The 26,811-nt window shown below is 33.3% G+C and overlaps 3 protein-coding genes across 4 annotated transcripts in view; all 3 read right to left on the bottom strand.

Moving 5' to 3' along the window:
• LOC134743088 (guanine nucleotide-binding protein-like 3 homolog) overlaps positions 1–26,811 on the bottom strand; it is a 172,410-nt gene that overhangs the window by 45,193 nt on the left and 100,406 nt on the right. The window lies entirely within an intron of this gene.
• LOC134743085 (ATP-binding cassette sub-family D member 3) overlaps positions 1–26,811 on the bottom strand; it is a 96,390-nt gene that overhangs the window by 64,650 nt on the left and 4,929 nt on the right. The gene's annotated exons all lie outside the window — the stretch shown is intronic.
• LOC134743137 (uncharacterized) overlaps positions 11,299–26,811 on the bottom strand; it is a 71,464-nt gene continuing 55,951 nt past the window's right edge. For both annotated transcript variants that reach the window (XM_063676479.1, XM_063676480.1), the window contains one exon: positions 11,299–15,663. In XM_063676479.1, the coding sequence (XP_063532549.1) occupies positions 15,153–15,605 (453 nt within the window). In that variant the 5' untranslated portion in view covers positions 15,606–15,663 and the 3' untranslated portion in view covers positions 11,299–15,152. The remainder of the gene's footprint in view (positions 15,664–26,811) is intronic.

Raw genomic sequence — 26,811 nt, 5'->3', positions numbered from 1 at the left:
TTCATTGCATGTTAAAGGAACACCATGCTCACATTTATTTAAGTAGATATATAAAATATATCTTTTAGAAGCAATAAGCTAATGGCCTATATTAACAAACCTTCATCTGTGATTGAATCGTAATTTTTATTATATTCAAATTTAGAATATCTCTGAGAAACAAAGAAATTTGATTTGGCCTTTATTCTAATAAATTCTAATAGCAGTCGAGATGACGTTTTATTTGAAATGAAGTGTCAGTTGCAAACAATTTTGACAAATCTCGCATGTTTCTTGATATCGAACGATTTGGCAGTCTTCCCCCAACTAGTTTGGCTCCGAATTAAAAAAAACTACAGATGCGTGTCATGTGTAATAAAAGTTTACACTTGCCGCCATTTAACATTTAGTAGGTTTGTAAGTGTCAAATTAGTTTGTTTTGTTGAAGCTTATGATATTGATGTAGATAAAACAGTGTATGTAACAGTACCTAATCAGGCATTAAAATACTCATGTGATCCTTTTATGAAACTCATTCCATTCGTTTCATAAACCCACACTCGTTTTTTAATGCCTTTCATGATGTAGCAGTCACATAAACTACAATTTTTTGTACAAGACAACATCAAGGGACAATAACTGTATGTTGTTTATAACTTCGAAAATTATAAAGTAAAATTAAGAGCTTACTTTGGTCTCATTAATATTAACTGCATTGATATGCTGTAAACGTTGCATTTAGAAATTAGAAACAGACGAGAATGGAATTGGATGAAAAGTACTGGCTGTGCAGGAAATTTACCTATACCTACCTACTTTTGGATTTTACGAGTTTTATTATGTATATAAAATGGACTAAAATTGATATGGCATAGGTACTTAAACTAAAGAAGGTAATTTTTCATGTTAGATTTATTGTAAAAAGATTTATGTAAGGTGAATTAGTCGGCAACGGTTAAGAGGTTAATTTGTCAATAGAAGTTGTTAAACGTTATAAAAATATATCGCGGGAAGCGTTAGTAGTATATAAGACGTTTTAAGAAAAATTGCGAATACACAACAGCATAGACTAAGTGAAATAATTCGATGGGTTTATTAATTTTATTTGATACATATACATGATACTCTCACCAATAAGCAAAATGTAATGTAAGGAACGCCGTATAACTAAGAAATATAATTTATTAAGAGGTAATCAGGCTTCGAAATAATGCGACGGCAACCAAATAGGTAAAGAATAGAAAAATATATCAAAACATTATTCAAGTTTAAGAACCCAACCAACAACATCGTTCCGTTTATTAATGAAATTTAATCTAAGAGATATATTAATTTAAGTAATGTATTTTGTTTTACGTTAAATCCGGGCGATGACAAAGGCAGGTCGATGACTTAATTAAGTACGTAATGATACTTTACAGGAATAGAGTTTAAGAACGAGTACGATATTTAAGAACAATATATAGTATAAGTACATGGGTATTTTACACGCAAAAAACATTATTAGCAGTAAAAAAAATAAGCCGGATATTCACACTTTCGTCGTCGTAAGATGGAGGTATGTTTTAGGTAAAGTAATTGGTATTAATATATTTAGAGATGATCGATCTGTTATATTTAGAAGAAAAAGTAAATCACAGTTAAGTATTGGCAAACTTACATAGAAGTAAAAGATTTGAAAAAGGGTTGACCGGGAGTTATATTTAGTCCTATGCATTGACAGAGAAAGAAATACCTAGTCGTATATTTTAGTTTATTGTGAAAGGCGTATTATGTCATATTTTAATGATTACCTAAGTACTAAAAAATATTTATTAATACCGATTAATTAGCAGGGTTTGCTCAGGTTTCTCTTTTTTACTTTTATGTCTTCAGGTGCTTCTACAACTAGCTCAGCTTCGCACATTTTTATTTATCTTTAAGAAGTCAAAAGAGTTGGGTTCGTTTTTGTTTCTTGAATTAGAAGGTGTCACCGTATGATCAATTAGAGGTAAATATACCTTGATTCTTTAAATTTTAGTTACTTATATCTAGGTATTTAAAATGACGTCGTAATATGTGAAGTAATGAATAGTATTACATCATATTATACTAACACTCATTATGAATTATATTTATTTTATATTATTACGCCTTGATTATTTAAGGCTATTATTGTGTAATAGTTTCAAATAACTGGTATTTTTAACATTCCTTTTCACCCCGAAAAAATAGAAATAAATGATTATGTTGCGTTTTAAAATTCACTGTGAATCACGACCTAACATAAAATACCCTTGAAGAAAATATAAGCACAAAAAATGATTTCCTGCTGAGTTTCTTTGGCGCTTCTTCTCAGTGGATGGTCATTTCCGAAGCGCTGGTAGAATCAATTTAAAAAACAACACAAGTTAACCTTAGACCTTTAAATATAAGGTCGCTATATAACAAAATTTATTACTATTAAGAAAAATAAAAACCATATCAATTGCACAATTTGCACATACAGTTTAAAACCAACAATTGATATTTATAAAAAAAATAAGTAATTATACTTAATTAAATGCAGAAAAAATGGAATTCTCATATTAATAGCAGCTGAAATTAACGCATTCAAAGCATGTGTTTCATTCTTTAGGCTTAAGTTTATTAATTTATATTATCAAATTTTTTCCAGTATAAGGCTGTCACGAGTTTGAAAATTCATTAAAATGTCACAATTTTCTTTTTGTTAAGATACTGCAAGTCTTCAGGAAAGTAATTTCTTGTTTTCTCGATTTTCTTCCATATTTCAGCGCAATGATACTTAATAGGTAAACTATTTAATAGGTATTTAAATAGTTTTTTCCTACATTTCTTTATACATATAATGGTACAAGTACATTTTTATATTACCTTTGCATATTTATATACTTCCTCAGTTCATCGACGAACATTTTCAAATAATTCGTCTATTTTATTTGAACATCAAAGTAACATTACATAGCTTGTAAGCTCAAAAGGCATGAGCATTTCTTTCAGTAAAACATTCACAGATAGTAAAAGAAAATATTAAAGGAGATCACTAGATAACCCGATATCTAATTGAAAAATCTACCAAGGATAATAAAAAAACGTCAACCAACCAACAGTCTACAGTATCTACAGGTATAAAGTAAGTCAGAAATCACATGAAGTTGACAAAATTATTATTTGAATATGCCAAATTCATTATGTTTAAATTTATTTACAGACATTAGACAGAGCATTATTTTGTTAATTAGTAATACAAAGTACCTATGTCTACTAGTAGAAGTTTAGTCACAATTGCAAGATTTATTATTTAAATTCATTTTTCAATACAGATATTTAATTTTATTACATTGAGAATCAAAATCCGTGGCAGTATAAAATAACAAAACACTATGTATACTCGATTTGACACATAAATGTGTGTTTAATACACAAAAAATGATTTCCTGCTGAGTTTCTTTGGCGCTTCTTCTCAGTGGATGGTCATTTCCGAAGCGCTGGTAGAATCAATTTAAAAAATAACACAAGTTAACCTTAGACCTTTAAATATAAGGTCGCTATATAACAAAATTAATTAGTATTAAGAAAAATAAAAACCATATCAATTGCACATACAGTTTAAAACCAACAATTGATATTTATAAAAAAATAAGTAATTATACTTTATTAAATGCAGAAAAAATGGAATCCTCATATTAATAGCAGCTGAAATTAACGCATTCAAAGCATGTGTTTCATTCTTTAGGCTTAAGTTTATTAATTTATATTATCAAATTTTTTCCAGTATAAGGCTGTCACGAGTTTGAAAATTCATTAAAATGTCATAATTTTCTTTTTGTTAAGATACTACAAGTCTTCAGGAAAGTAATTTCTTGTTTTCTCGATTTTCTTTCATATTTCAGCGCAATGATACTTAATAGGTAAACTATTTAATAGGTATTTAAATAGTTTTCTCCTACATTTCTTTATACTTATAATGGTACAAGTACACTTTTATATTACCTTTGCATATTTATATACTTCCTCAGTTCATCGACGAACATTTTCAAATAATTCGTCTATTTTATTTGAACATCAAAGTAACATTACATAGCTTGTAAGCTTAAAAGGCATGAGCATTTCTTTCAGTAAAACATTCACAGATAGTAAACGAAAATATTAAAGGAGATCACTAGATAACCAGATATCTAATTGAAAAATCTACCAAGGATAATAAAAAAACGTCAACCAACCAACAGTCTACAGTATCTACAGGTATAAAGTAAGTCACAAGTCAAATGAAGTTGACAAAATTATTATTTGAATATGCCAAATTCATTATGTTTAAATTTATTTACAGACATTAGACAGAGCATTATTTTGTTAATTAGTAATACAAAGTACCTATGTCTACTAGTAGAAGTTAAGTCACAATTGCAAGATTTATTATTTAAATTCATTTTTCAATACAGATATTTAATTTTATTACATTGAGAATCTAAATCCGTGGCAGTATAAAATAACGAAACACTATATATACTCGATTTGACACATAAATGTGTTTTGTTTTTTTCGGCGACAATTATTGTACTCGTATAGATTATTGTACTTTTGTTTTATTTAATTAAAATATCAACTTAAAATAGAAAACAAATAGGGCTTCATACATACCTATTATTTTAATGCAAAGGGATATAATCTGTCATTGATTGAAGATTCTAATATGTTAAACACATTAATTGTGTTAATACAGTAAAGTCAATTATTTGACAGTGAATATATTTCACTTCAATTAGGTAAACAATAATAAAATAACCCCGTTGTAAACTACGTATGTAAAATATGTAGTATTATTTTCCACATCGACCATGTTTGGAATTAAAACTGTATTGACATTTTGTATATCTTTTCCCAGAGCAAGTTGCAACAAAATTTCTTTAGTTTAGTCTGTAAGTTTGTCCTCATATATATCTCTTGCAGTAAACCTTTCGTCGCGGTCATCGCTGGTTTATGCCAGACAGCATAAAATCGTGTAATTAAACATCGGAGGGAAAATCCGGAACGTGTTTAAATTCCAACTACAGTTTTTGCGCTAAATAACCTGCCGTCAGTTTCGCAGGCGTTGACTAAATGTAATATTTCATCAGGTAAATTAAATGAATCAAACCTTTCTTATACGCTTAATTTAACTTTAACTTATTAAACATTCAGGCTTATGATAATTGTGCCTTATGGAGCCAATGTATATATATTATTTTTCCAATGTTTTTATTTTCGCTGGAAACTTTGAATACTAAAAAGCCTCTTTAACTAGGTACCTACATCATAATTGGAATTGTAATATTGTTTCCACTTTAATTTCAATTTTGTTTCTTTTGAATCAAAATTGTGTTTAGCTCGTAAGTTTTTCCTAAATGCCGTTTTTTCCAGTAAAGCTTTACATCAGACTATTTTTTCAATCAACATGACAATGGGAGAAATTGGACGCAGAACGTGGAAAGGTAGAAGGCGTTAGCAAATACATTCATCGAAATCTTGTACGTAAAAGTGCGTAAACTTGATCAGGTACACATCTAATGACGACGAGTGGCATTTAGAGGATAATTATATATCGGTAATCTTCAGTAAGTAACGTTATACCAAGAAGAAAAAAATATTTTCTGCAGACGTATAGTTTTCAACTAATTTTATAAACAATTTTAATATCTATAAACTAACATAAAATATCTTCTTGTAACTTTGAAATTAAGCAATACTAAAAAAAAACTTTAATTTTTTTATTATTTGGTCGTTTGGCGAAAACATTAAACTATACATATAGGTACATTATATTGTTTTATAGCTATTAAATCATTTCAATTTTTCATAAATATGTTTAGTTTGTAAGTTATCTCGAATCTCTTCCAGTAAGATTTAGCTGTCATTTATACTGGCGGTAGCGGAAATCGAAGGCGGTCATGGTCACAGAGTTGAGAGGCGCTCCCAAACGAATTGAGGGATACTTATGTTGCGAGAGGCGATTCCCAATACGAACGAAGGAAAATTAAACGCGGAGGCGCAGGAACGTCGCGCAGAATTTTAATAAAATATTACTGCACGTTTCGGGTACATAGTGACAGGTATTAAGTATATGACGCGTAAGTCGGTAGAGTATGCGATATGTATTTATATTTATTTAAGTATATTATATATTCGTCAGTTACCATACTTGTATGTTTAATTATCTTTTACAGTTATTTTTAATGCGACGGCCACTCGGATAGCGGATAGGTAGAGTTGCCTAAATTCGTGCTACGAGATAAGTTTAATTTATTTAGGGGTAAGTCATACAAAATTTCTTCTATAATTAAAGGCGCCTCAGGGTTCCGCCATTTTACGAGCCTATGACCGGTTTGAGCACTATCCTAGTGTGGATAGTTGCTTATCGTTTATAAGACTTTACGACACCTATGCGTCCCGGAATGACATATGTCATAATGCTTAGTTATGCCTAGTTTCATAACAATGACATGGTCGAAAGACTGGTAGTGCTCGAAAGAAATGGTCGAAAGACTTTTATACACATAATATGATACACTATATGTATACAATATAGTTATCAATAAACTAAAACGTAATCTGTTTCTGTGGTATGTTATTAACATACTAAAAAAACATAGAAATAATCAAAACTAAAACGTATAAAAAAATAATACATAACAAAAAAAACATTCAAAAAAATCACAAACATATCTTGAAACTACTTAAACCAAAAATAAACTAATAAAAACACAAATAAAAATGAAACAAAAAGGTTTAATTGCCAAAATGATATAAATCTTGATAAAAATCTAAATCCCAACTGCAAATGAAAAATCTATAAAAACACAAATGAAAAATAAAATTCAACCCAACATAAATAAACAGAAATAATAATTTGATTTATAAATACATACAACTGGTATAAAATTCAAATGAAAAAAATTCTCTCATGAGTTAAATTGACACAAAGAAATAAAAAAAAACACTATTGTGTAAACAGTTACTCCACTATAATATATAGGTATAATAATAATAATTTGATCGTTTTATAAAATATGACAAAATATTCAAATATCTGAATTTATGTACTTTCAAATAAAATAATAATAATAAAACAATAAGTATGATTTATTGTTAATAGATATGAAAATTCATTTATAAATAAACTTTATCAAAAAAAAGAAAACAATTACCTATATAATATTTGATGGCCATCAAAATAAATATCTTTATTGCTTTTAAAATATATTGGCAATTTTAAACCTACCTGTTGTTTTATTCCCAACAGTCCATAAAATGAAAGTTATAAAATATTTAATTTGTTTTGGGATAAATTTTAAACATGCAATGCATATTTAATATATTTATAATCCCAACATTAAATATTTTATTATTTTCATCTTAGTATACCCTCAGACAAACAGCCAGTAACAATCTATGAAAAAACAATTTAATTTTTATTTATTTAAATGAGTATAATATTATACGAGTTATTGTTATACGACCAGAATATAACAATATGATTTTGTTACTGACTGATTATAAATACAAGGAGAATAAAGCCTTGAATAGAATTGAATAATATAAGAGTAAGTGGGGGTAAAGTTGTCTAATTTAAATGTTTACAATTCAATTACCCCATCTTGCCTACACTATACTTAAACTAGAATACCACAAATTTATTTTACTGGTGAAGCTAAGATAAAGAACGCTATTTTATTTACCTGTATAATATCGTAAATTTACTTCTCTTAAACCGTAATCCAGTAAGATAAGTTTATGGCATGATCAAGACAGAGCAATACACAAACTTATGTTGCAATCAAATTACAACTTTCATTAGGTACAAACCGAAATCTCTTTCGCTTGTTACACTCAAGAGCGAATATAAATCTCATACAAAGTAACCCATTTCTTTAGTTGAGTTGTAAATTGTATTGCACTAGAAGGTACCGACATATAAGTGGGACTAGTTGGGATGAGACCATAAACGACATGAAAATGTAGATGCTAAAGCATAGTCCTATGGGGAAATTTCGATCTCGTCCCAATTATTTACCCAGTCAGTTTAAAATGTTGGGGCTGCAAATGAAGCCTAACTTTATAAGAACACAGTTTTATTCACCATACACATAGTCTCTGTCGGAGACCTATCTTCAACATTTAACTGATGTGGTGCAGGCAGCGGCGCTGCGGCATCTGAAAATCAACGACTGCTGAAACTTAATATTTGTGTAAGTATGAAATAAATGGTAAGAAATCTAAAAGATTCAAAGAATTTTTCTTCAAATGTTTGGTAATTAGCACCCCTTCAATCAATATTGTCATATTCAATCTTGAACAAGAAAATAGCACGTAGCATAGCATAATCCTGCAGAAATCAGGAGCTCATTAGATTTTTGGGGGCAGAATGAAATTACCTAATAATAAATATTATAGGGACATTGTTACACAAATTGACTAAGTCCCACGATAAGCTCAATAAGGCTTGTGATTTGGGTACGCAGACAACGATATATATAATATACAAATACTTAAATACATAGAAAACATCCATGACTCAGGAACAAAAATCTGTGCTCATCACATAAATAAATGCCCTTACCGGGATTCGAACCCAGGACCATCGGCTTTATAGGCAGGGTAACTACCCACTAGGGCAGACCGGTCGTCAATGATTAGTATATGAGAAAAGCACCGATAATTGATTTTTTAATACAGTTGCTCAAAAAGTGCTACTTTTCGTGGCTGTTTAGCGTGCGGAAAGTTGGTTTTCGCGAACTAGTGCTTTTTACTTTTCCAATTTTTTTAAGTTTTTACTTGTTCCAATTCATGACTACTTATTGATGAGTGTTAATATTAGTTTCCTTTAAACGTCGTAATCAACATAAAAACCTACTGTTAATATAAGAATACGAAAAATATGCATATTTCATATTTTATTACTTACCTCTTCATCATTATAAGTATTATAACACGTTTATTTTTTAATGTTGAAAAACCGTTCTTAATAGGTTGTCTGAATGGAACGGAACGCCTGTCAAAGAAGAGGCGTATTCTCTTACTGCAAGAATGTTTTAAGTTTCCCAAGGCAACATTCGATATTGTTTTTATAAATATACGATACAAAAATAATGGTAAATAACGATATTTAGGTAATAATAGTACAATGTTTTAATATTTACAATTGTTTGTCTTATAGAACATGCAATGAAAAAAAAAACATTCATTGAAGTGGGTTCAATAACAATAACAAAATCTATTCTAGTCGAATAAAAGCTAGAAAAACACCTCTTCATAATGTCAATGTCAATGATGTCAGTGTCACAGAATTAATAATATAAATAATAGTCCCACTGGGCTGAAGCCATAATTTTAAAAGAAGAAGAAGAAAGTTTCGAATTCCATTCCTTACTTGTTGCTTTTCTTATTTTTTCGCAACTGTATTAAAAAACATTGTTCGATACACGTGCGGATATGTCATTCTTCACTCGTCCCGAGTCTTGCCACTCGCCTACGGCTCGTGGCAAGATATCTCGGTACTCGTGAAGTAATGACATACCTTCCGCACTAGCATCGAAATGTACTATTATCTTTGTAGGAGCTCTCTGTCATTTAATTCCGATGTCTATTTATGACTTTCTGTGCTAATATTATCAAGTTGTCAACTTACCCATAATAAAATACGCGCAGAAATAAAAAATGCTAGAGTTAAACCAAGTAAAGTCTGCAGAGTTTTTCACAGCACACGCAGTGCAGGTGTTATTTTAAACGTCAAACCAAGTCAAACTTTTATGAAATTATGGCGTAGGTATAAATAATACTAGCACTGCGTGTGCTGTCAAAATTTCTGCAGACTTTTCTTGGTCTAACTCTATCCTTTTTTCGTCACAGTTGGTTAAAAAGCAGTAAAAATCTTAGCTCCAAAGCTGAATAATATAGTTATCTTTTGACGGCTTAAAAAATCAGGTAGTAGCTAGATTGAAGTGTAGGGGGCAGCACAGAGGCAGGGAATTGCCAAATTATATAGGGAAGGGAACGTGCATGAACTGTAGGGCCAGCAGCCCCCTGTTTATTGACACGAAGTGTAAATGTCAAGATTACGGTTCCAATGTAGCCCACAAGATGGCAGAACCTACAATGCATAAGAAAACGTACGTGAACTGTAGAGGGCAGGGCAGCACTTGCTTTGGCGTGATTTTGTTTCCGATTCAGGCCACAAGATGGCAGACCCTTCAAAGCGAACGACTCCTATTAATTCCGATTTAGGCCACAAGATGGCAGATTGTTACATGTACGTGTTACTTAAATTGGACACACTTAAGCACTGGATTCAGCAGTGTTTATTTTGCGAAATTACTAATTTCCAGTGCTAAACACCTACATCACAGATTAATAATTAGTTAGTAACCTACATACCTATAAGTAACCAAAGAGAATAGAGTGTTAGTGTTGTTACGGAGTTACATATGTCTTTGATACCTACTGTTAGGTAATTATTCTTAAAAGTAGGCCGAATCATATTTATGCAAATTTAGGAATACTGCCAGCCCATAAAGGACAATTTTTCCCAATCCGATTAAATTATGCGGTGTGTACAAAAATGAAGTTGATTCCCCGATTTCACTTGATTCGATTGAAAAATGCAATAAAAAAATCTATAATTAATGATTAAATTGTGGACGTGAGGACGCTCGATGAGATTGGCGCCATTTATTAGGATTCCGTACCTTATAAGGAAAAAAATGCAATCCTTATAGGATCACCTTGTTGTCCGTCTGTCTGTCAAGACTTTATCTCTGGAACCCTTCTAGGAATTGAGTTGAAATTATTAAAACCATAAGTACGAGTATACTTAGGTCTACAGTCCCTTGAAGCTGTAAAAAAATCAAACTTCTAAGTTAACGTTGAAGAAAGATACGGCCGTTTATGCCGCAAAAAACGTATATTTCGGCAGTCTCAAGTGAATCTAAATTATAGGTTTAAAGGGTACTTTTCGTTGACCTAGAACTATGAAATTTGGCAAGTAATATCGTCTTATACTACAAGTACAAAGAAAAATCTGAACACTATAAATTTGTAAAAAAATAAGAAATTTGTACGGAACCGTCGGTGGGCTGGTCCAACTCACTCAAGGCTCGAGATGAAATGATCCCTGGAATCATTTTACTTCGAGGAGGATCGTATTATACACATCTCCCCTACTTATGAAACCAAAAGAATGTAGTGTTTGTAACATATGTATATGCTTTATATAATTATTACATATTTGCTGTGACTTGTTTTTCAAAAGTGTTTTTAGGCGCCAGGTCGAAAATAACACGAACATTAAATTTGTAAAATTATTTATATTGCAATATAATACCTAAAATTGTCACAACAAACTGTTAGGAATTGCAACGAGCCTACCATATACAATTACCACTTACAAAAGTTACAAACAACGTAATGATACTTATGTCTAAAATACGTCTGTGTATACAGTCAAACACAGCTGATTTTCAGTTCATTTTGTACCCAAAAACAATAAATTAAATTTAGTTAAGATTAGAGTTTATTTACATGTCACAGTCACTTTCAGCAGGAAACAATCAATTTATTTTGAATAGATACATTTCGATCAGATCACTGGAACACGCTCTACAAAATTGGTTAGATACAGTCGACGTCAAGTATAATGTTTACGCTTTTGCATGTTACTCCTTTGTATTAAGGCGAAAAATGTTAACACATCTTTGGCGACGAGTGCAAGCAAGCTCGTGCTAATAAAGTAGATAAATTAATATGATTGATAAAAAGCTCGTACGTGATCGCATTTTTACATGTAAGTTACATAGGTAGGTAGGTACCATAACTCGAATTTACATAGGTAGGTAGGTAGGTACACATATACAATGGCCACTCTCTGATAATGTTTTTGTAATTGTATTATAGCAATTACCAACACTCTTTAAAGACATTTTGTGCAGATTTTTTCAGAAGAACCAAAGAACAAGCAAAACCATTTTCAAATATGTCATAAATATTTAAGCCCTATTTAGACGGTTCAAGAACTTGCTTGCAATATTTGATACATTGCTTAAACTACAGAGTTCAATGAATTCAGTCGATCGACCAAATACCGCAATGTAAAAGAAAATATGTAGCATGCAAGTTCTTGAACCGTCTAAATGGGACTTTAGCCTGTTCTTATATTATAATATAGGTACCCTCAATTTGTATTGTTTATCTACATATTTTTATGCAATATTAATTCTATCCACCGGTTCAATTTCACTAAATTAATCTAAACATTTTAAATTCTAAGTAAGGGTTTCCAACTTTCCAGCTTTATCAAACGTTGTTCAGTCCATTCCAACTTCTTTTTTTTTCATCATTATCATTTCAGTCGAAAGATTTCCACCGCTCTGTAAAGGCCAGGCGGCCTAGCCAAGATGAAAATCGTTGATAGGAAACTATATGTAATAGAGGTCGAATCGAAACAGAGGAAAGGGGACGACCGATTCTCGATACAAACATAGTCCCCATTTTCCTCTCTGGATATTGACATTATGGAAAATATTTTTACATAATTTGATGTATATATAGCTATTAGCCATAGCTATGCCCCTACGTTTGACTTTTTTTCGATTTATTGATTATTGTAAAACTTAGGAGCAAAAATAGATTTCATAAAAAAAAATGCTTCTCTTATAATAACTAAAAATTCTAAAAAAAAGCACAACGTAGAGGCGCAGCTGTGGTTGATATACAAGAAGTGGTTTCAAAATATTTTCAATAATGTTAATATCCAGAGAGGAAAACGAGGACTACGTTTGTATGAAAAGGCGATTTCGCGCGGTTGCTCCACCTTCGTTCTAAATAATGTATGGAAATAGTCAGGTGACTTTTCGTAGCATCTGTCATCCCCAATAGATTTTTCTTTTCGTTTGGCGCTTGTCAATGTAAGATTATATCAGGCCCCCAGAATCCTCACGAAAACCGGTCGTATACCTTCCTCATACATCCAATTTTGATGTAATGAATTCACTCCGTAACACCGTATTAAAACTCGCTGTGTTTGACTGCATGCACGTTAAAACTAACCTAAACGACTTAACGTTACATCACATGTAGAACGAGATATTTTATAAGTAACAATAGCGGAGCATTGCTGAGGCTCCGTTCCCACCAAACGAGTTAACTTACAGTTTGACAGTTCATATAAGTAGTACTCCAGTGAAGGCATTGCTTAATTTTATGCGATTGTTAAACTAGAATTTGAAACATTAAATTCCTGAGGAATGTGAAAGCCTACACAACTAGAGTTAAACCAAGTAAAGTCTGCAGAGATTTTGACAGCACACGCAGTGCAGGTGTTATTTTAAACGTCAAACTTCTATGAAATTGTGACTATCAATAACACTGGCACTGCGTGTGCTGTTAAAATCTCTGCAGGATTTCTTGGTCTAACACAATTTCACAAACCTGTAGATAAGAAAACAGAAAAAATGGGTATCTTTGTCGAACGATAAACAGTATCACGGCCAGTACGTACGAGTGTTCATATGTTGGTTGCACTTTTATCATCTATCGTGTTATACGATGCGACTTGCGACTCACTCTAGCAGACATACATACTTGTAAGAAAATGATGGCCACGATGTAAGACCATAAATGCTTGACCATCCTCGACAGTTGTGTAAGCTCTTAACGTTTTTGTGTAGTTATTGCAAAAAAGCACTTATCATAATCTAAATCACCCATATATACAGTACATACATTATGAACTTTAGTAGGTACCATAGCAATATCGAGTAATGTTGCAACTACATTTTTATATTAAAATAAGGAAAAGATGAGATACATAGCAATACAATTATGGGTCTTATAAGACGATTACTTCAGTATAGTCCTGTTTCAAAAATACCCAAGAAAGCTTTCCGTTCCGGTCGGAAACATTTCGTTTTTCAAAAATATTTACACCGACCAACTCATGGTTACCTGAATATCCTGAAACTGATCAATTAACCTGTTTCGACCAATTTTAAGCTCGATTCAGTATAATTAAAATGTCACTCAAAGATGGAAAAGGTAAGTCCCAACATATAGACACAATATTATAATTAATTTTGCTACAATACAATTTGGTACATTTGGTACAAGTTTGTTTTCTTTAGTTAAGAATCGCAAGTTGGGCAAAAATTTACCTTTAAATAGTTAAAAATGATCTAAAGTTTTACCTATAACTTTTTATGATCTGAGTTCTTGCTCATTTAAAAACTATCATAACATATGTATTGATCCTAATCCCCCGGAAAAGTTTTTATGTATGTGGTACCTAAATGTTATTACAACAGATGCTTATTTCCTTTCGGATCCCTTAATTTAAATATAGACTCGAGCTATTAATTTTATTAACGATTGAATAGTCAGTACATTTCAAACTTACTATACAATAATATTAATAAATATTATCCGAGTAATTGACATAGAATAAGTACAAAACTGGTCTATTTAAATAGTCTATGCCAACATCCAAAATACAGTCTTAGATTTAAAGTTCACTTCAAAGATATTTTCGTAAATTACGGGATTGTATAAATAAGCAACGAGACCGTGGAGGTAATACGAGTATGGTTGACGAATTTCAATACGTGGCACCACTCTACGCAAAAAAAAATGTATACTTGCTTATTATATGACATATTGTGATGTAAGCACCAAATACACGGTCGCCTAAAAATACGTTGACATTTTTTATTTATTCTGTATATTCGTGATCATTTTAACAAACATTTCCGTTTGTGTACCAAAGCTAAAGGAGTATATTTTGAAGATGATACGTTTTGTTTTAGTTAAATGATTGTAGTTTTAAATTTTAATTATATTTTGTAAGATGTGTAAAAAATGTTGCAAAAATTTTTTTGTCAATGTATTCTTGGGCCATTCTGTATATTACCTACATAGATATTATAGAAGTATCCAATGCACTGATCTGATTCTGACTGATCGATGGTTTCGCCATTTGGTGATAAAATGTGCTTCGGTTGGTCAATTAACGTGATTTCAGTTAATTCGTCCATATTTACATTTATATCGTAGGTAGGTAAGTCGGCGCTAAATTTTTTTGCCAAACATTTTCTGTATCAATTTTCTAGATGGCCAGTAACTTTGATGAGAATGGAGAGGCAATGTATGCTTTATCTCTTGTTCTTATTTTTCATGGTGAGCCGACGCCAGAAGCTCGTCTTCTCTGCCGGCGGCTGCTCCTCCCTGGCCTCCTCACCCCTCGTCTCTCCTCGTAGCATATCCAAGAACGTCGGATCATTCTTCCGTACGTTCTTCTCAATTTTCACAGCCTCGGCGCTTAACTCCGCCTTTAATTTCTCAGGGCTCGTATTCTCGACCTTAAACTCGTTAGGGTCTTCAACGAACGCCTGCTGTAGATCCCGCATGATCTTCTTCCGTATAGTTTTCTTCATGCTGAGGTGTCGTTCTAAGGTTTTGACGTCACCGTTTGTGTAGGTGCGGTAGTCGTCCTTCTTTTTCTTAGACTTCTTGCCTTTGTCGTCGTCTTCGAAACTTTTGGTATCATATTGCTGGTTGAGACCGAAGATGTCCCGCAGATGCGGGATGGTGCGCTCTGACGTCATTTTGATATCGTAGGCGACCGCCTTTTGTGCTTAGATCACAGACACCTCATTGTGGGACCTGAAATTGAAAAAAAAAATATATTTTAGAAAGTGAGAACAAGTTTAACCTTAAAATAAGCATACATCACGGTGCATATATATAATCATATAATGTAATATATTGTGCGGTGTCCTGACGTTGATGATAAATATATATACATTCCCAAAGTTTCAAAAATATGTGTACGCTCGTACACTTTAGACAATAAAGTCGTGTTCACATATTTTTGAGCCATTTGTCTGGATAGAGATTTTTGCCTTCGACTGTACATTGTATAATTACGTCATTGTAGAACATTTTGATAGATTTGTATGGATAAAACGAAAAACAACTTCGCTACTACATTTTCGTTCCGATAAATAGCTACATGTTCTGAAAACAGTGGGAAATAATGGCTGTTGATTGTTTCGACAACACGCAATATTTGACTGACTACTTTTCTATGCTCGTATCTCACGAAATTCTGTTAAAAGCTTTTGCTGTGCAGGTAATAAAGATTAGATATCTAGAAACTAAGGTATTAGGTATAAATACTTGATAGTTGAGAAAATAAACAGTAAATCTTGTGCACTAGCGATAAATTCATTGGCGTCTGTTCTTACCAATTTGTCACTCGAATTTGATTCTTATCTATATTAAGCAAATAGTCATATTTTGTGTATTTTTGCTACAGTTTAAAACATTCGCTGTAGAGCCTAACAATAGACATTAAAATTTCTATCCCGTTGGAAAATGCGATAAATCAAGTCTTTTCTTGACGCGCACGCGATTGGTCTCGCGTCAGGAGATGAGTTTTTTTTTAATTTCTTTAAAATTAGATAATAACAAACTAATGTAGTTACCTAATAATAACATACTAATGTAGTTACCTAATAATAACATATAAGTATACTTATTTTAACAAACACTAAACTTATTCAGCTTGGTGTGTTAGTTAGGTTAGTATGTTGTTACTTAATGTACCTATAGCTAAATTATTTTAGAATCTATAAAGTAGAATCACTTCCTGATGTACAATCGAGATGATAATATTTCACAAAAGTCAACGAATATTACGGCATTACAATTTATTCCATTTAATTCAGTGTACTATGTGGTGCCGTAGCCTTAAGTCCTCGGCAAGCTCGACCAAATTTCAACTTCCCAAACAAACGGAATTTCCTTCTCATTTTAAATCCACGTGTTGGACTGTAATGAAACTTTGCACGTACAATGACATGAGGTGTGCAGTTGTGCATGAGGTATGTCTAGGTCTGTAATTAGTTTATATAGCTCTAGTATAAAAAACAAGTTTTGTATGAAAAACTTAAATTCGCTGTATTTTTTTTTACTATACATATATGGTAAGAAGCTGAAGCTACATAAACTTAAGTACAAAGTTTCAGAGCAATCTAGCTAGTCGTTATAAATTGAGTGTAACTACGTTTGTATGAAGAACCGAGCTTGCCGGGGAAGGCAGGCTTTAAGCTAACAGTAGGTACGCAATACAGTTAGTGCTTAATGACCTGAGTAATTAGCAATTTAATAACTTCACTGAGCCATCGTTTTGTTTTTGTTATTGGTTTTGCAGACCATTAATGCAAGCACAATATAATTAAGTTCAAAACAGTCATTAAAAAGTATACGGTACTTTAAGTGATGGGTTTGTGTATGTTTATATAATAATATAGGTATGTTTTGCCCTTTATGTACCTACATTTACATATTCGTCCTTTTTCCTTATTTTTTTTTATTTTTTATTTTATTTATTTATTTGGGGCATTTATGAAGTCTTGAAACAAAAACAGTCAAAAACTCAGTTATTGAATAACTATTATATATATATCTATTATTGTTAATGGAATTTATTATAGGTATCCGCTTAGCATCTAATTGTTTAACAATTTTCTTACTTTTTACTCTTATTTCTTACTTTTATATGCAAAATGTTAATATTCTGCACCAACTGTAATTAGTTTGAGCTATCGGAGTTCTATCAGCTAGGTCTATTAGTATTAGTACTTACATAGCTATGTTAGTCGGATTTCTGTCATAGGGCGTAAAAAACAAATAGAAAAGGCCCTCGGGCACCAGGTCCGTTAGGGTTTTCTTTAATTTTGTAAAAGATTAAGTGCGGGTTGCAGTAGTAGGCACAATTGTCAGAGTGAACTCTGCAGAGTACCTAACTTACTATAGAATTTTCCAAAAAATACATTTTAGCCAACCATTCACGATGACAGACGGTTTGTGGCGACTGGTCCTAAAATAAATAACCACCTTTTCATGCCCCGATCATATCCAATGTGAAAGGTATCATTATATGTATATACAGGGTGACCTTAGCCATTGGACAAACCCTGAAATCCCACGTAGGGTTACTTCTCAGGAATGCTAACGTTAATATTTTTTTAATAAATTATCAAACAAAAATTAATTCCAATGATCGACAACAAAAAGAAACATGCTGTATAAATCATTGGCAGTGTTTTTGACAACTTGTACGAAAATGTGCGGGCAATGATGACATTTGTCAAAAGTCAGAATCTTCCTAATGTCATAAATAAAAAAGAGAATCAATAAGGTCGAAGCAGGTTTCATACTATTTATTACCTCAGGAGCTATTAAATTAACACATACAGGCTGCTCCAAAGTAAAAAATCGTAATTTGTTAATTTCTTCGTAACCGCTACATCGGTTGTTATGATACTTGGTATACTGATTCTAAATACCCTAATCAAAGAGGATATAATAAGATAGAGCGGTACTGTCATAGTAAATTTTGTAACCACTGTAAATTCCCTGCCATATATCGACATACTTTAAGACTAAAAATGAATATTTATAAAAATACGTTAAAATGTATTTAAATATGGATAAATGATTTTTTTATTTGCATTAATTCTTTTTATATGATTTTGACCTATGTTCTTTCACTGATATGCGTTAAAATTATAAATAACAAACGAAACCGTCAACGCCCTCTATACGAGAGTAGGCCAAAACTAGTGGCGCCATCTGATCGAGAATCATATTTTCATGATTTTCGAGGCACGTTTTGTCCTTACACTGTATCCATCTATTACGGAGTTATATCTATCTTTGCCCTAATGCATATGTACATTTCGGCTTTGTCCAATGGCTAAGGACAGTTTGTATAATTTGAAAGGGTTCTTGTTACGTTAAAATCTAGAAATCTCAGACGAGCTGACGCACAATGCAGCGGCTATAAACAACGGAGTCTGCGTACCGTGAAGCCGGCAGGCGGCAGGTGCTCGAGACCACAAGTGGAAAAAATAAAAATATACCTAGGTACTTATATAAACTGCTGATTCTGATGAAACATGAGTGGCGCTGGCGGAAGAAAGGAGAGGCCTTATACTAGTAGTGCGGCGTTATAAGAAACGCTAGAGCCGGTGTTGTAACCGTTACTTAAAATACCTATCAATGTCTGGATACAATTTGTATATATATCCGAGGATAGAAGAAAGAACAAATACTTAATACAATTGAAAAATATGAAGTTTGACATTTTCTTTTTAATTAGAGCTAACAATAAGTAAATGTAAAATATGTACGCACGGCTTATCACAAACATAGACCAAATATGGGGCATTTTATATGAAAAGGGACCTTATTGTCGATGGCGCTTACGCCGCACAGCGACGCGCAGCATTGTATTTATATCGGAGCATCGATAATAATAGCGTAAGCGCCATCGACAATAAGGTCCCTTTTTATAGAAAATACCACATATGTCAAAACTAAATCAATATTTTAATAAAAAATATTATAATTTCTACATCAATACTACGAATTTTACTTGCCCACTACATTAAGAACTTCGATATTATAATTATTTTAATTGAACGCCGCCGCCAGAACACGTGCTGTCTAGATGAGAAACCTCAAGATTAAAGTGACAGCAGAATATGCTACTCATTAAACAAAAAATGTTTTGAAAAAAGTAACCGCAAAGATTTTCGCACGCGTCCGTAGTTTAGTTGCATTGTGGGAAATTGCGCTCGACTGCATCGCTGCTACCTTCCCAATTCACAAAACGTAGTCCTCAACAGTGAGTCCCCAGTATATCTAGACCTGGCGGCCTAGCCAAGGCGACAAATATATCGGGGTGACAGTTGCTACGAAAAGTCACGTGACTAATTCCATACATTATTTAAGTATCGATTGGCGTTTTCTATCAACGATTGTCATCTTGCCCCCTGGAGACTTAGACAAATGACAATCATTCATAGAAAAGGCCAATCGAATCGAAAATGATCACGTGACTTTTCGTTCGCAAGTGCTCTTCGATTGGCATCTTGGTTATGACCTGCACTGACGACTTTTGACATTTTGTATAGTTATCAAATTTCCCTATAACGGTTAAGCTTGAAGCGATAAGCTCGCTACTTCTTGTGAATAACAACCCAGTGATGGTTGATAAACTAAGTTGATGGTTGAGAATCAAGCAAAAATAGACTCTTTTCTTTTAATAATAACGCAAGAACATAGACGTTTTACCATGTTGGCAGACCAAAGCTGGCTGGCTAAACAGAGGAGTGTTATTAACTATATTCTGTTCTGCATAACAGTTTGACAACAATGCATAGATTGTTCTCGAACGTGATGGACTTTCCTTGCTTCTATCATGTCATTTGCAAAATATTTGACCTGTGACGCCGTTTCATTCTTTACAAAACGGTTAAATTGCTAAAGCGTTATCGCTGAAACCGTACCTATCTAAGACTTATGAACTAAAGAGTCAAAAGAAATGAAAAATTTGTTACTAGTTGATAGGCGTTGAGCTTAAAGATAAGTATTTCTAACGATTACTTTCACAAATGATCGGATCTCAGTTACTGGAAAGTAACTAAGTAAAGCTTAAATATCATCTAGTTACATAAACTGAGCAACAACAGAATAACTAGCTAAAGGCTTGGGTTGAAGAGCTCAAGGGACCTTTTTTCAATCGCGGAGGCCACCTTCCGATTGCATCATCATATCAGCTACAAATTTACGTCTCCGTTTTAACTCGAGCATTTTGCTTTCGTATGTCCGAATGTTCTTCTCTAAAGTATTTTTACTTTTTACATTTTCTAAGCTTAACGCGAGGTCTACAGCTCACAGAGTCACTAATTGTATTGTCGTCGATATCGCGGAAGTATATATACCAATTACAGCACCATCAGACATCAGGAAATGTTTCAAATTTAATTTACAATATTTAAATCAAAATAACATACAAAAAAAGATACTGTAAGCGAAGCTAAGTAAAAGTATGTAAAATCCGTATGTGCACGTGGAGCGTGGAGGTTTAGATTATAAAATTTTCATATCAATACGCTTAAAGATAAAGGTAATAATAATAAAGTGTGATTGACACACAACAAAACAATAATAAAAAACTGTTTATAGCATGTCAAGCAAAGGGCAAAAGTCTTCTAGTCATAAATGGTGTCATATAGGCATGCCCGATATAATAATGGCCAACCAAGAAAGAACATTCATATCATTCTTGAATGTCATGCCATTCCATTGAAAGTTAGATCTAATACCGAGCGCAGTCTATTTAAAACATTTGTACATACAATACATATATAATATAGTCTATGCCTTTAACTTAAGCTAAAATTAACCAGACATTACAAAAAGACCGATGAAACCCTTCCCGAGTACAAGTGTGAAACACAAATAGAGTGAACCGTTGTTGTGATGCTATGCTGTATTTGTCCGACTCATCGCCGATCGGAAGCCAACAGACGGGCCCCAGACTATTGAGTGGTTACACCCTCCTCAAATAGATTGCTTCAAGTTTAGACGCGTCTTTAGTACCTTTGTTGTTTTTTGATGCTGATGGCTGGCTCTGTGGATTGCACAGCTTGGATCTAAACGGTTTTATGTCGTGACCCTATTCACCCTATCGTATAAATTTACAATAATTAGTCGTGTTGGACATATTCTGCTCTGTTTGAATTCTCGGAAGAAATACCTAAATAAGATGACTTTTCATGAAAGTAAAATAAAATGTTTACTGTTTCAAATATAAAAATCTTAAGAGGAAAGGGGACGGCCGTTTCTACATACAAACGTAGTCCCCATTTTCCTCTCTGGATATTGACATTGTCGTATATAAATATTTTTACATAATTTGATATACATTAACCATAGCTATGCCCCTACGTTTGACTTTTTCGATTTTTTGATTATTGTAAAAATTAGGAGCAAAAAACAGATTTCATACAAATTTTAAAATTCTCCTAATTATTATGATAATTAATAAAAATTCGAAAAAAAAATCAAACGTTGCTGTGGTTGATACAACAAATTGTTTCAAAATATTTTCAATAATGTTTATATCCAGAGAGGAAAATGAGAACAACGTTTGTATGAAAAGGCGATTTCGACCGGTTCCTCCTCTTCGTCTTAATACCTATATATGTAAGTTCTTACAAATAATCAATACTTTTCCATACAAAGTATTAGTTTGATTGTGTATTTGTATTTGATACCTATTGTAAAAACTTTAATCTACCAACTTATTAAAAAAGTGAACCAACGAATCTACCACAGAATTCATCAAAAGTTTACTAAACCGTCGATACTGGCGCGTTTAATAGCTGACATTAACATTGACCAGGGTCGCTGCACTTTACCTAACACGCATGATTGGCGGCCATCTTGTGACGTCATCGCGCCGTATGTGGAAACGGTGGAAGTGAGATTTGATTTGTCTGTGCTCATCGCATCGGAAATCGACTTGGAAAATCGCAATAATTTTGAATAAGATAAGGTATATCTAGGTCTGTAATACCAAATTTAGCTTTATTTAATGATTTTAAGTCATAAACCATTCCATAAGAAACATTTGTTTTTTTAGATATTAAAAACTAAAACAAACACGTACACATAAAACTAAAAAAAAACACTAAAACTAACTAGAAATAAACAAAAACCCCATTCCGACCCCCACCCTGTCCAAACGTGCCAAATATACTTGCGGCATTGCCGCGCTGGATAGCAAGCGATATTTGTTGGACCAAGTAGGAGCCTGAACGGGGATCGCAACCTCTATCACGTAAACGCCGCCCCAAGTCTCTTACCAACTTCTTCGCTTCCAAACACCACGGCCCAGCCGTCTCCACCGCGACCGGAACAAAGTCGTACGCCGGTTCCAGATTGGCGTATTTGGAGTGCTTTAGCCTGGCGGCATTTTCTGCGGCCGCGCCTGCTAGCCTACTGGCGGGAGCTAGGTGAGTAGGTGCAAATGTACTCACGCACGTAGCGTCCCACAGTAGGCAGCGGCCTTTGGCCCACGGAACCAGCGTCAAGCCGTCTGGGCGCTTGCCGTCTGTACGACTTAAGCGTTGAGGCTCCAGAATGCAAGGCACATTCGCCGAGACCATGTTACGACGTATTAACTCATTGATCGCATGGTGTCTCGGGAACCGCCCCGCAGACCGGGAGCAGCTCAGGCCGTGGTGCCCATTCGCTTCAACCATCACTCCACATATACAGCGATGGGGCTCACACATCTTACAGCAATGGGACTCACTCACCTACAGCGATGGGGCTCACACACCTTATTCGGGCCACCTAACCTACCTTTTTAGCCGGACGGGCTATGACTAACGTTTCGCAACCTAAGGCCCGCCTAGGTGATTTGATGAAAAGAAACGCCAAGTATTCATCAATCAACCAAGTTACTTATCTTTTTTTTATGTTCAAAAGCTACTTAAACCCTTAATCTTATTTCTAAGAACTGAAAGTCTAGACTGAGTTTCTAGTCATTTAGATGTTTAAACGAAGTACTGAGGTTTATTTGGTAGCTAATATTATGTTTTATGAGTCTGAAATATCAAGTTGAGCATTATTTCACTCAAAGTTCCCATTGGACTGCTCTTGTCTGCCAAGGGGACCCCTAAAACAAACCATTCTTCCATTCCAACAAACCCAGCATGATAATTTAAGAATTTATTTTGTAAATACCTTAGAAACCTGAAAGCAAAACTCTTCGTCTCTACTCCAGAAAACTAGAAATGTACTAGATAGAAATAGAGATAAGATTTTATAGAAAAACATTAATTCTTTTTCCCGTAAGATAAATTAAAAGTTTGGAAGATTTAGGCAATTGAATCCTTTACCTTTTAAACACACATATTTTAGCATAATGAAACCATATTTTTAAGTTCTTAAAAAGAGAAATATATGTCTACCATATCAGATTTCTAGACCAAACATTAAAAGAAACCCTAATTCCCTATAAATAGTGTGTAACTCTACCCTACTCCTACCATTTGACCCTAATCTAGTACATCCAAAGTACAGTTCGTTCTTACCATCGACCTAGTTGTTTGGGAATATACGCAAAGTTCGAAACTGTAAAGTTCAGCAGGCGAAACTGAAAATGCTGTGTATTTGGCTCCCCCTCCTACGCCCGCGGGCATGGTAGTACGAAGTAAGCCGCCCTTTCCATTTACCTATATAAATGGATCGGTACCCTTAGCACACACTCGCACCCCGCACCAATCACATGGGAAACTGCCGCGACTAAGACTGTAAGTGTAACGTATTAATCACGACAGAAATTTTCCCTGCAACCAGCAGTATGAACCAGAGCACCGAAATATATAAATATATTTAATACGAGACCTAGCCTCAATTATTGCCGACTCCAGTGAGTAGAGATTACTCCCAATGGCACGCACGTGATGCCCTCACTTCCATCTAACAGCTGTACTTTGAGGCCAGGGAGATAGTTCACCTCTTATGTTGGTATAAAAGAGATGCCAAGTCCTCTCAAACTTGGAGCGGAAGACTCCTAATCCAATCCTTTGGCACCGTTAGGCAGTGAATGCTTAGCCAGACAAACTATAGTCAGTCCAAATAATGATCTGGTTTCAAAAAATAGCAAAAAAAAACATAAGTAAACGCTAAAAACTAAGTTAAATTTAGTGTTACGCACACATAGACAGCAGTCCAGTAGTAGTCAGTTTGAGTAGCCTAATAAAAAGGGACGTTCTAGAACTCATCATGGACGAATTTGAAAGCATTATTTTACTTTAAGATATTCTTAGTTTACTTCTGAAACTTACGCTCTTTTAAAACATACCCGGAAGTTTAAAATTTTGCTAATAAACAAAAATGTTACGAGTTTTGGATTTTACGTACCAAAAATTGTACTAGCCGTTCAGCACGGCAAAACGTCAAGCTGTCAATGTCGGTATCATTGTCAATGCATATAAATATTGTTGTTGAACATTTCCTCAAGCTTATTTTGTTTATTTCTAAGTTAAAATAAGGATTAATTTAACGAGGACACTCGTGATATAAAACATGGAATTAAGTGCATCAAGTTTCAATTGTTACGTGACTGAAGAGGACTAGTATTACAAGGTATTTCTCTCTTTTTTCTATGTTTTGTAATAAAAAATGAGGTTAATATCAGGCAATAGGTATACGGTCAGTTACACCATGCTGAGGAAATTTGTATAAAAAATAAAAGGTATTTGTAATTTGTATAAATAAGTAGTATCTTTTTATATATTTTGTAAGAGGTTGTTTAGTTTTATGATGGTTTCGTTTTCTATGCACCACGTGATCACCGATCAGCCGTCATAAAAAATGACGTGTCGGACGCCTCGGCCCGGGCCCGGCCCGGTCTAGTGTGAGTCATCCTTAAGGGGGTAATTAATGTTTAAATCATGTGCAAAAATCGCACTTAAACTATCGTGAGACATATTTCAAAATATTTATCAGTACGGTTTTTACTCACTATTATTTTTAGTCGCTTTTGGCGACATGTTTCGGATTCTTTGGGAATCCATCCTCAGGCATGAGTGTCCGCGGCGGTTGTTCGTCGTGCAAAAGCGACTAAAAATAATAGTGAGTAAAAACCGTACTGATAAATATCATGTGCAAAAAACAGGAAAAATATATATTCAAAATAGTAGTTGTGCTGAAAGCTGTACTAGACGTAATGTCTAGTTTAAATACTTAATAAATTAATGAAGTCGGTTAAAAAACAAGTTTATGGTCGAGGTTATTGTACAAGTCATTACAGTCATGGGCTTTGAATCTAAAGAAAATCTGGTTTCATCTTGTTTGTTTGCAAACTAGTGAAACAGGTCCCATCGCTTTTTATCATAAATCTTATGTCAAGAAATTTTGTAGGTATTATGATTATGTTTCAAGTTCAAGTTTTTACTTGTGCCAGTTTGACGTAATGTTTACATATATTTATTTTTCTTTTGGGTAGGTATTAATCTTTATGAAATAGAAAGCATGATACATTATTGCCCTAACCTGGCTTGGATCACTTGGATCTAAAAAGCAAATGAAACTCGTCTTAAACCTCGTATTTGGCGCGCGCACTGCACTCGTCTGAACCGCAATAATTGCGCAGATTAAAGATGACCGACACGATATCCCACAGATCCACTGACACCAGACACACAGCAACTCGTTTATGCCACTTTGAGATGAGAAAAGTGTTCAAAATATAATCACACTTGTTAATTTAATTATAGATTATTAGAAGTCCACGTCCTTTTGCAGCACATTTAAAACACTAGGTACCTATACTTTAGACAGAACCTTTCTTGTCAGTTGACTTTTAACTAAATGAAATACAATAATAGAGCTGTAAATATAAAGATTTCCCATAAACAAACAATGAACAACTAGTTGTTGTAAACAACAAAACAGTTGAAGAATGTTAGTAAGTTGTAACTTGAATTATTTTGGTGCTTAAAACTAATTATTGTTAATTACGAAGTTTATTATCATTATATACACTGTAAACAAAACAATATACCCAAGCATTTCAATATTTGGATTTTGTTATGTAAACATTATGTTGTCTTGTTATTTCCGTAATATTTAACTTGAAACCTACTGGTTATAATTAGATCATTATATTCATTATGTAGCCATTAGGTACAGGTAATTATCTAATAGGCACTTCGGTTATTGCTCGCCCTACAACTCCCTTTGTAAAGTTAGCGAAGTTAAGTTGAAATGATTGAATTATAATGTTAATTAATATTACATATAACTGGCTGCAACTGTTAGGGTTACAATATTTTCAAAATGTATGTAACCTAGTTAGTATAAAGTCAACCGTTCAAAGGGTAGTTCGTTATTAATTCCTTTAGGATATGATTTGACTTTGATTTGATTGGTGACAAA

The sequence above is a fragment of the Cydia strobilella genome, chromosome 7 (assembly GCF_947568885.1).
Source record: "Cydia strobilella chromosome 7, ilCydStro3.1, whole genome shotgun sequence".
In the NCBI taxonomy this organism is placed as follows: domain Eukaryota; kingdom Metazoa; phylum Arthropoda; class Insecta; order Lepidoptera; family Tortricidae; genus Cydia; species Cydia strobilella.
This window is presented reverse-complemented; position numbering and strand designations above follow the sequence as displayed.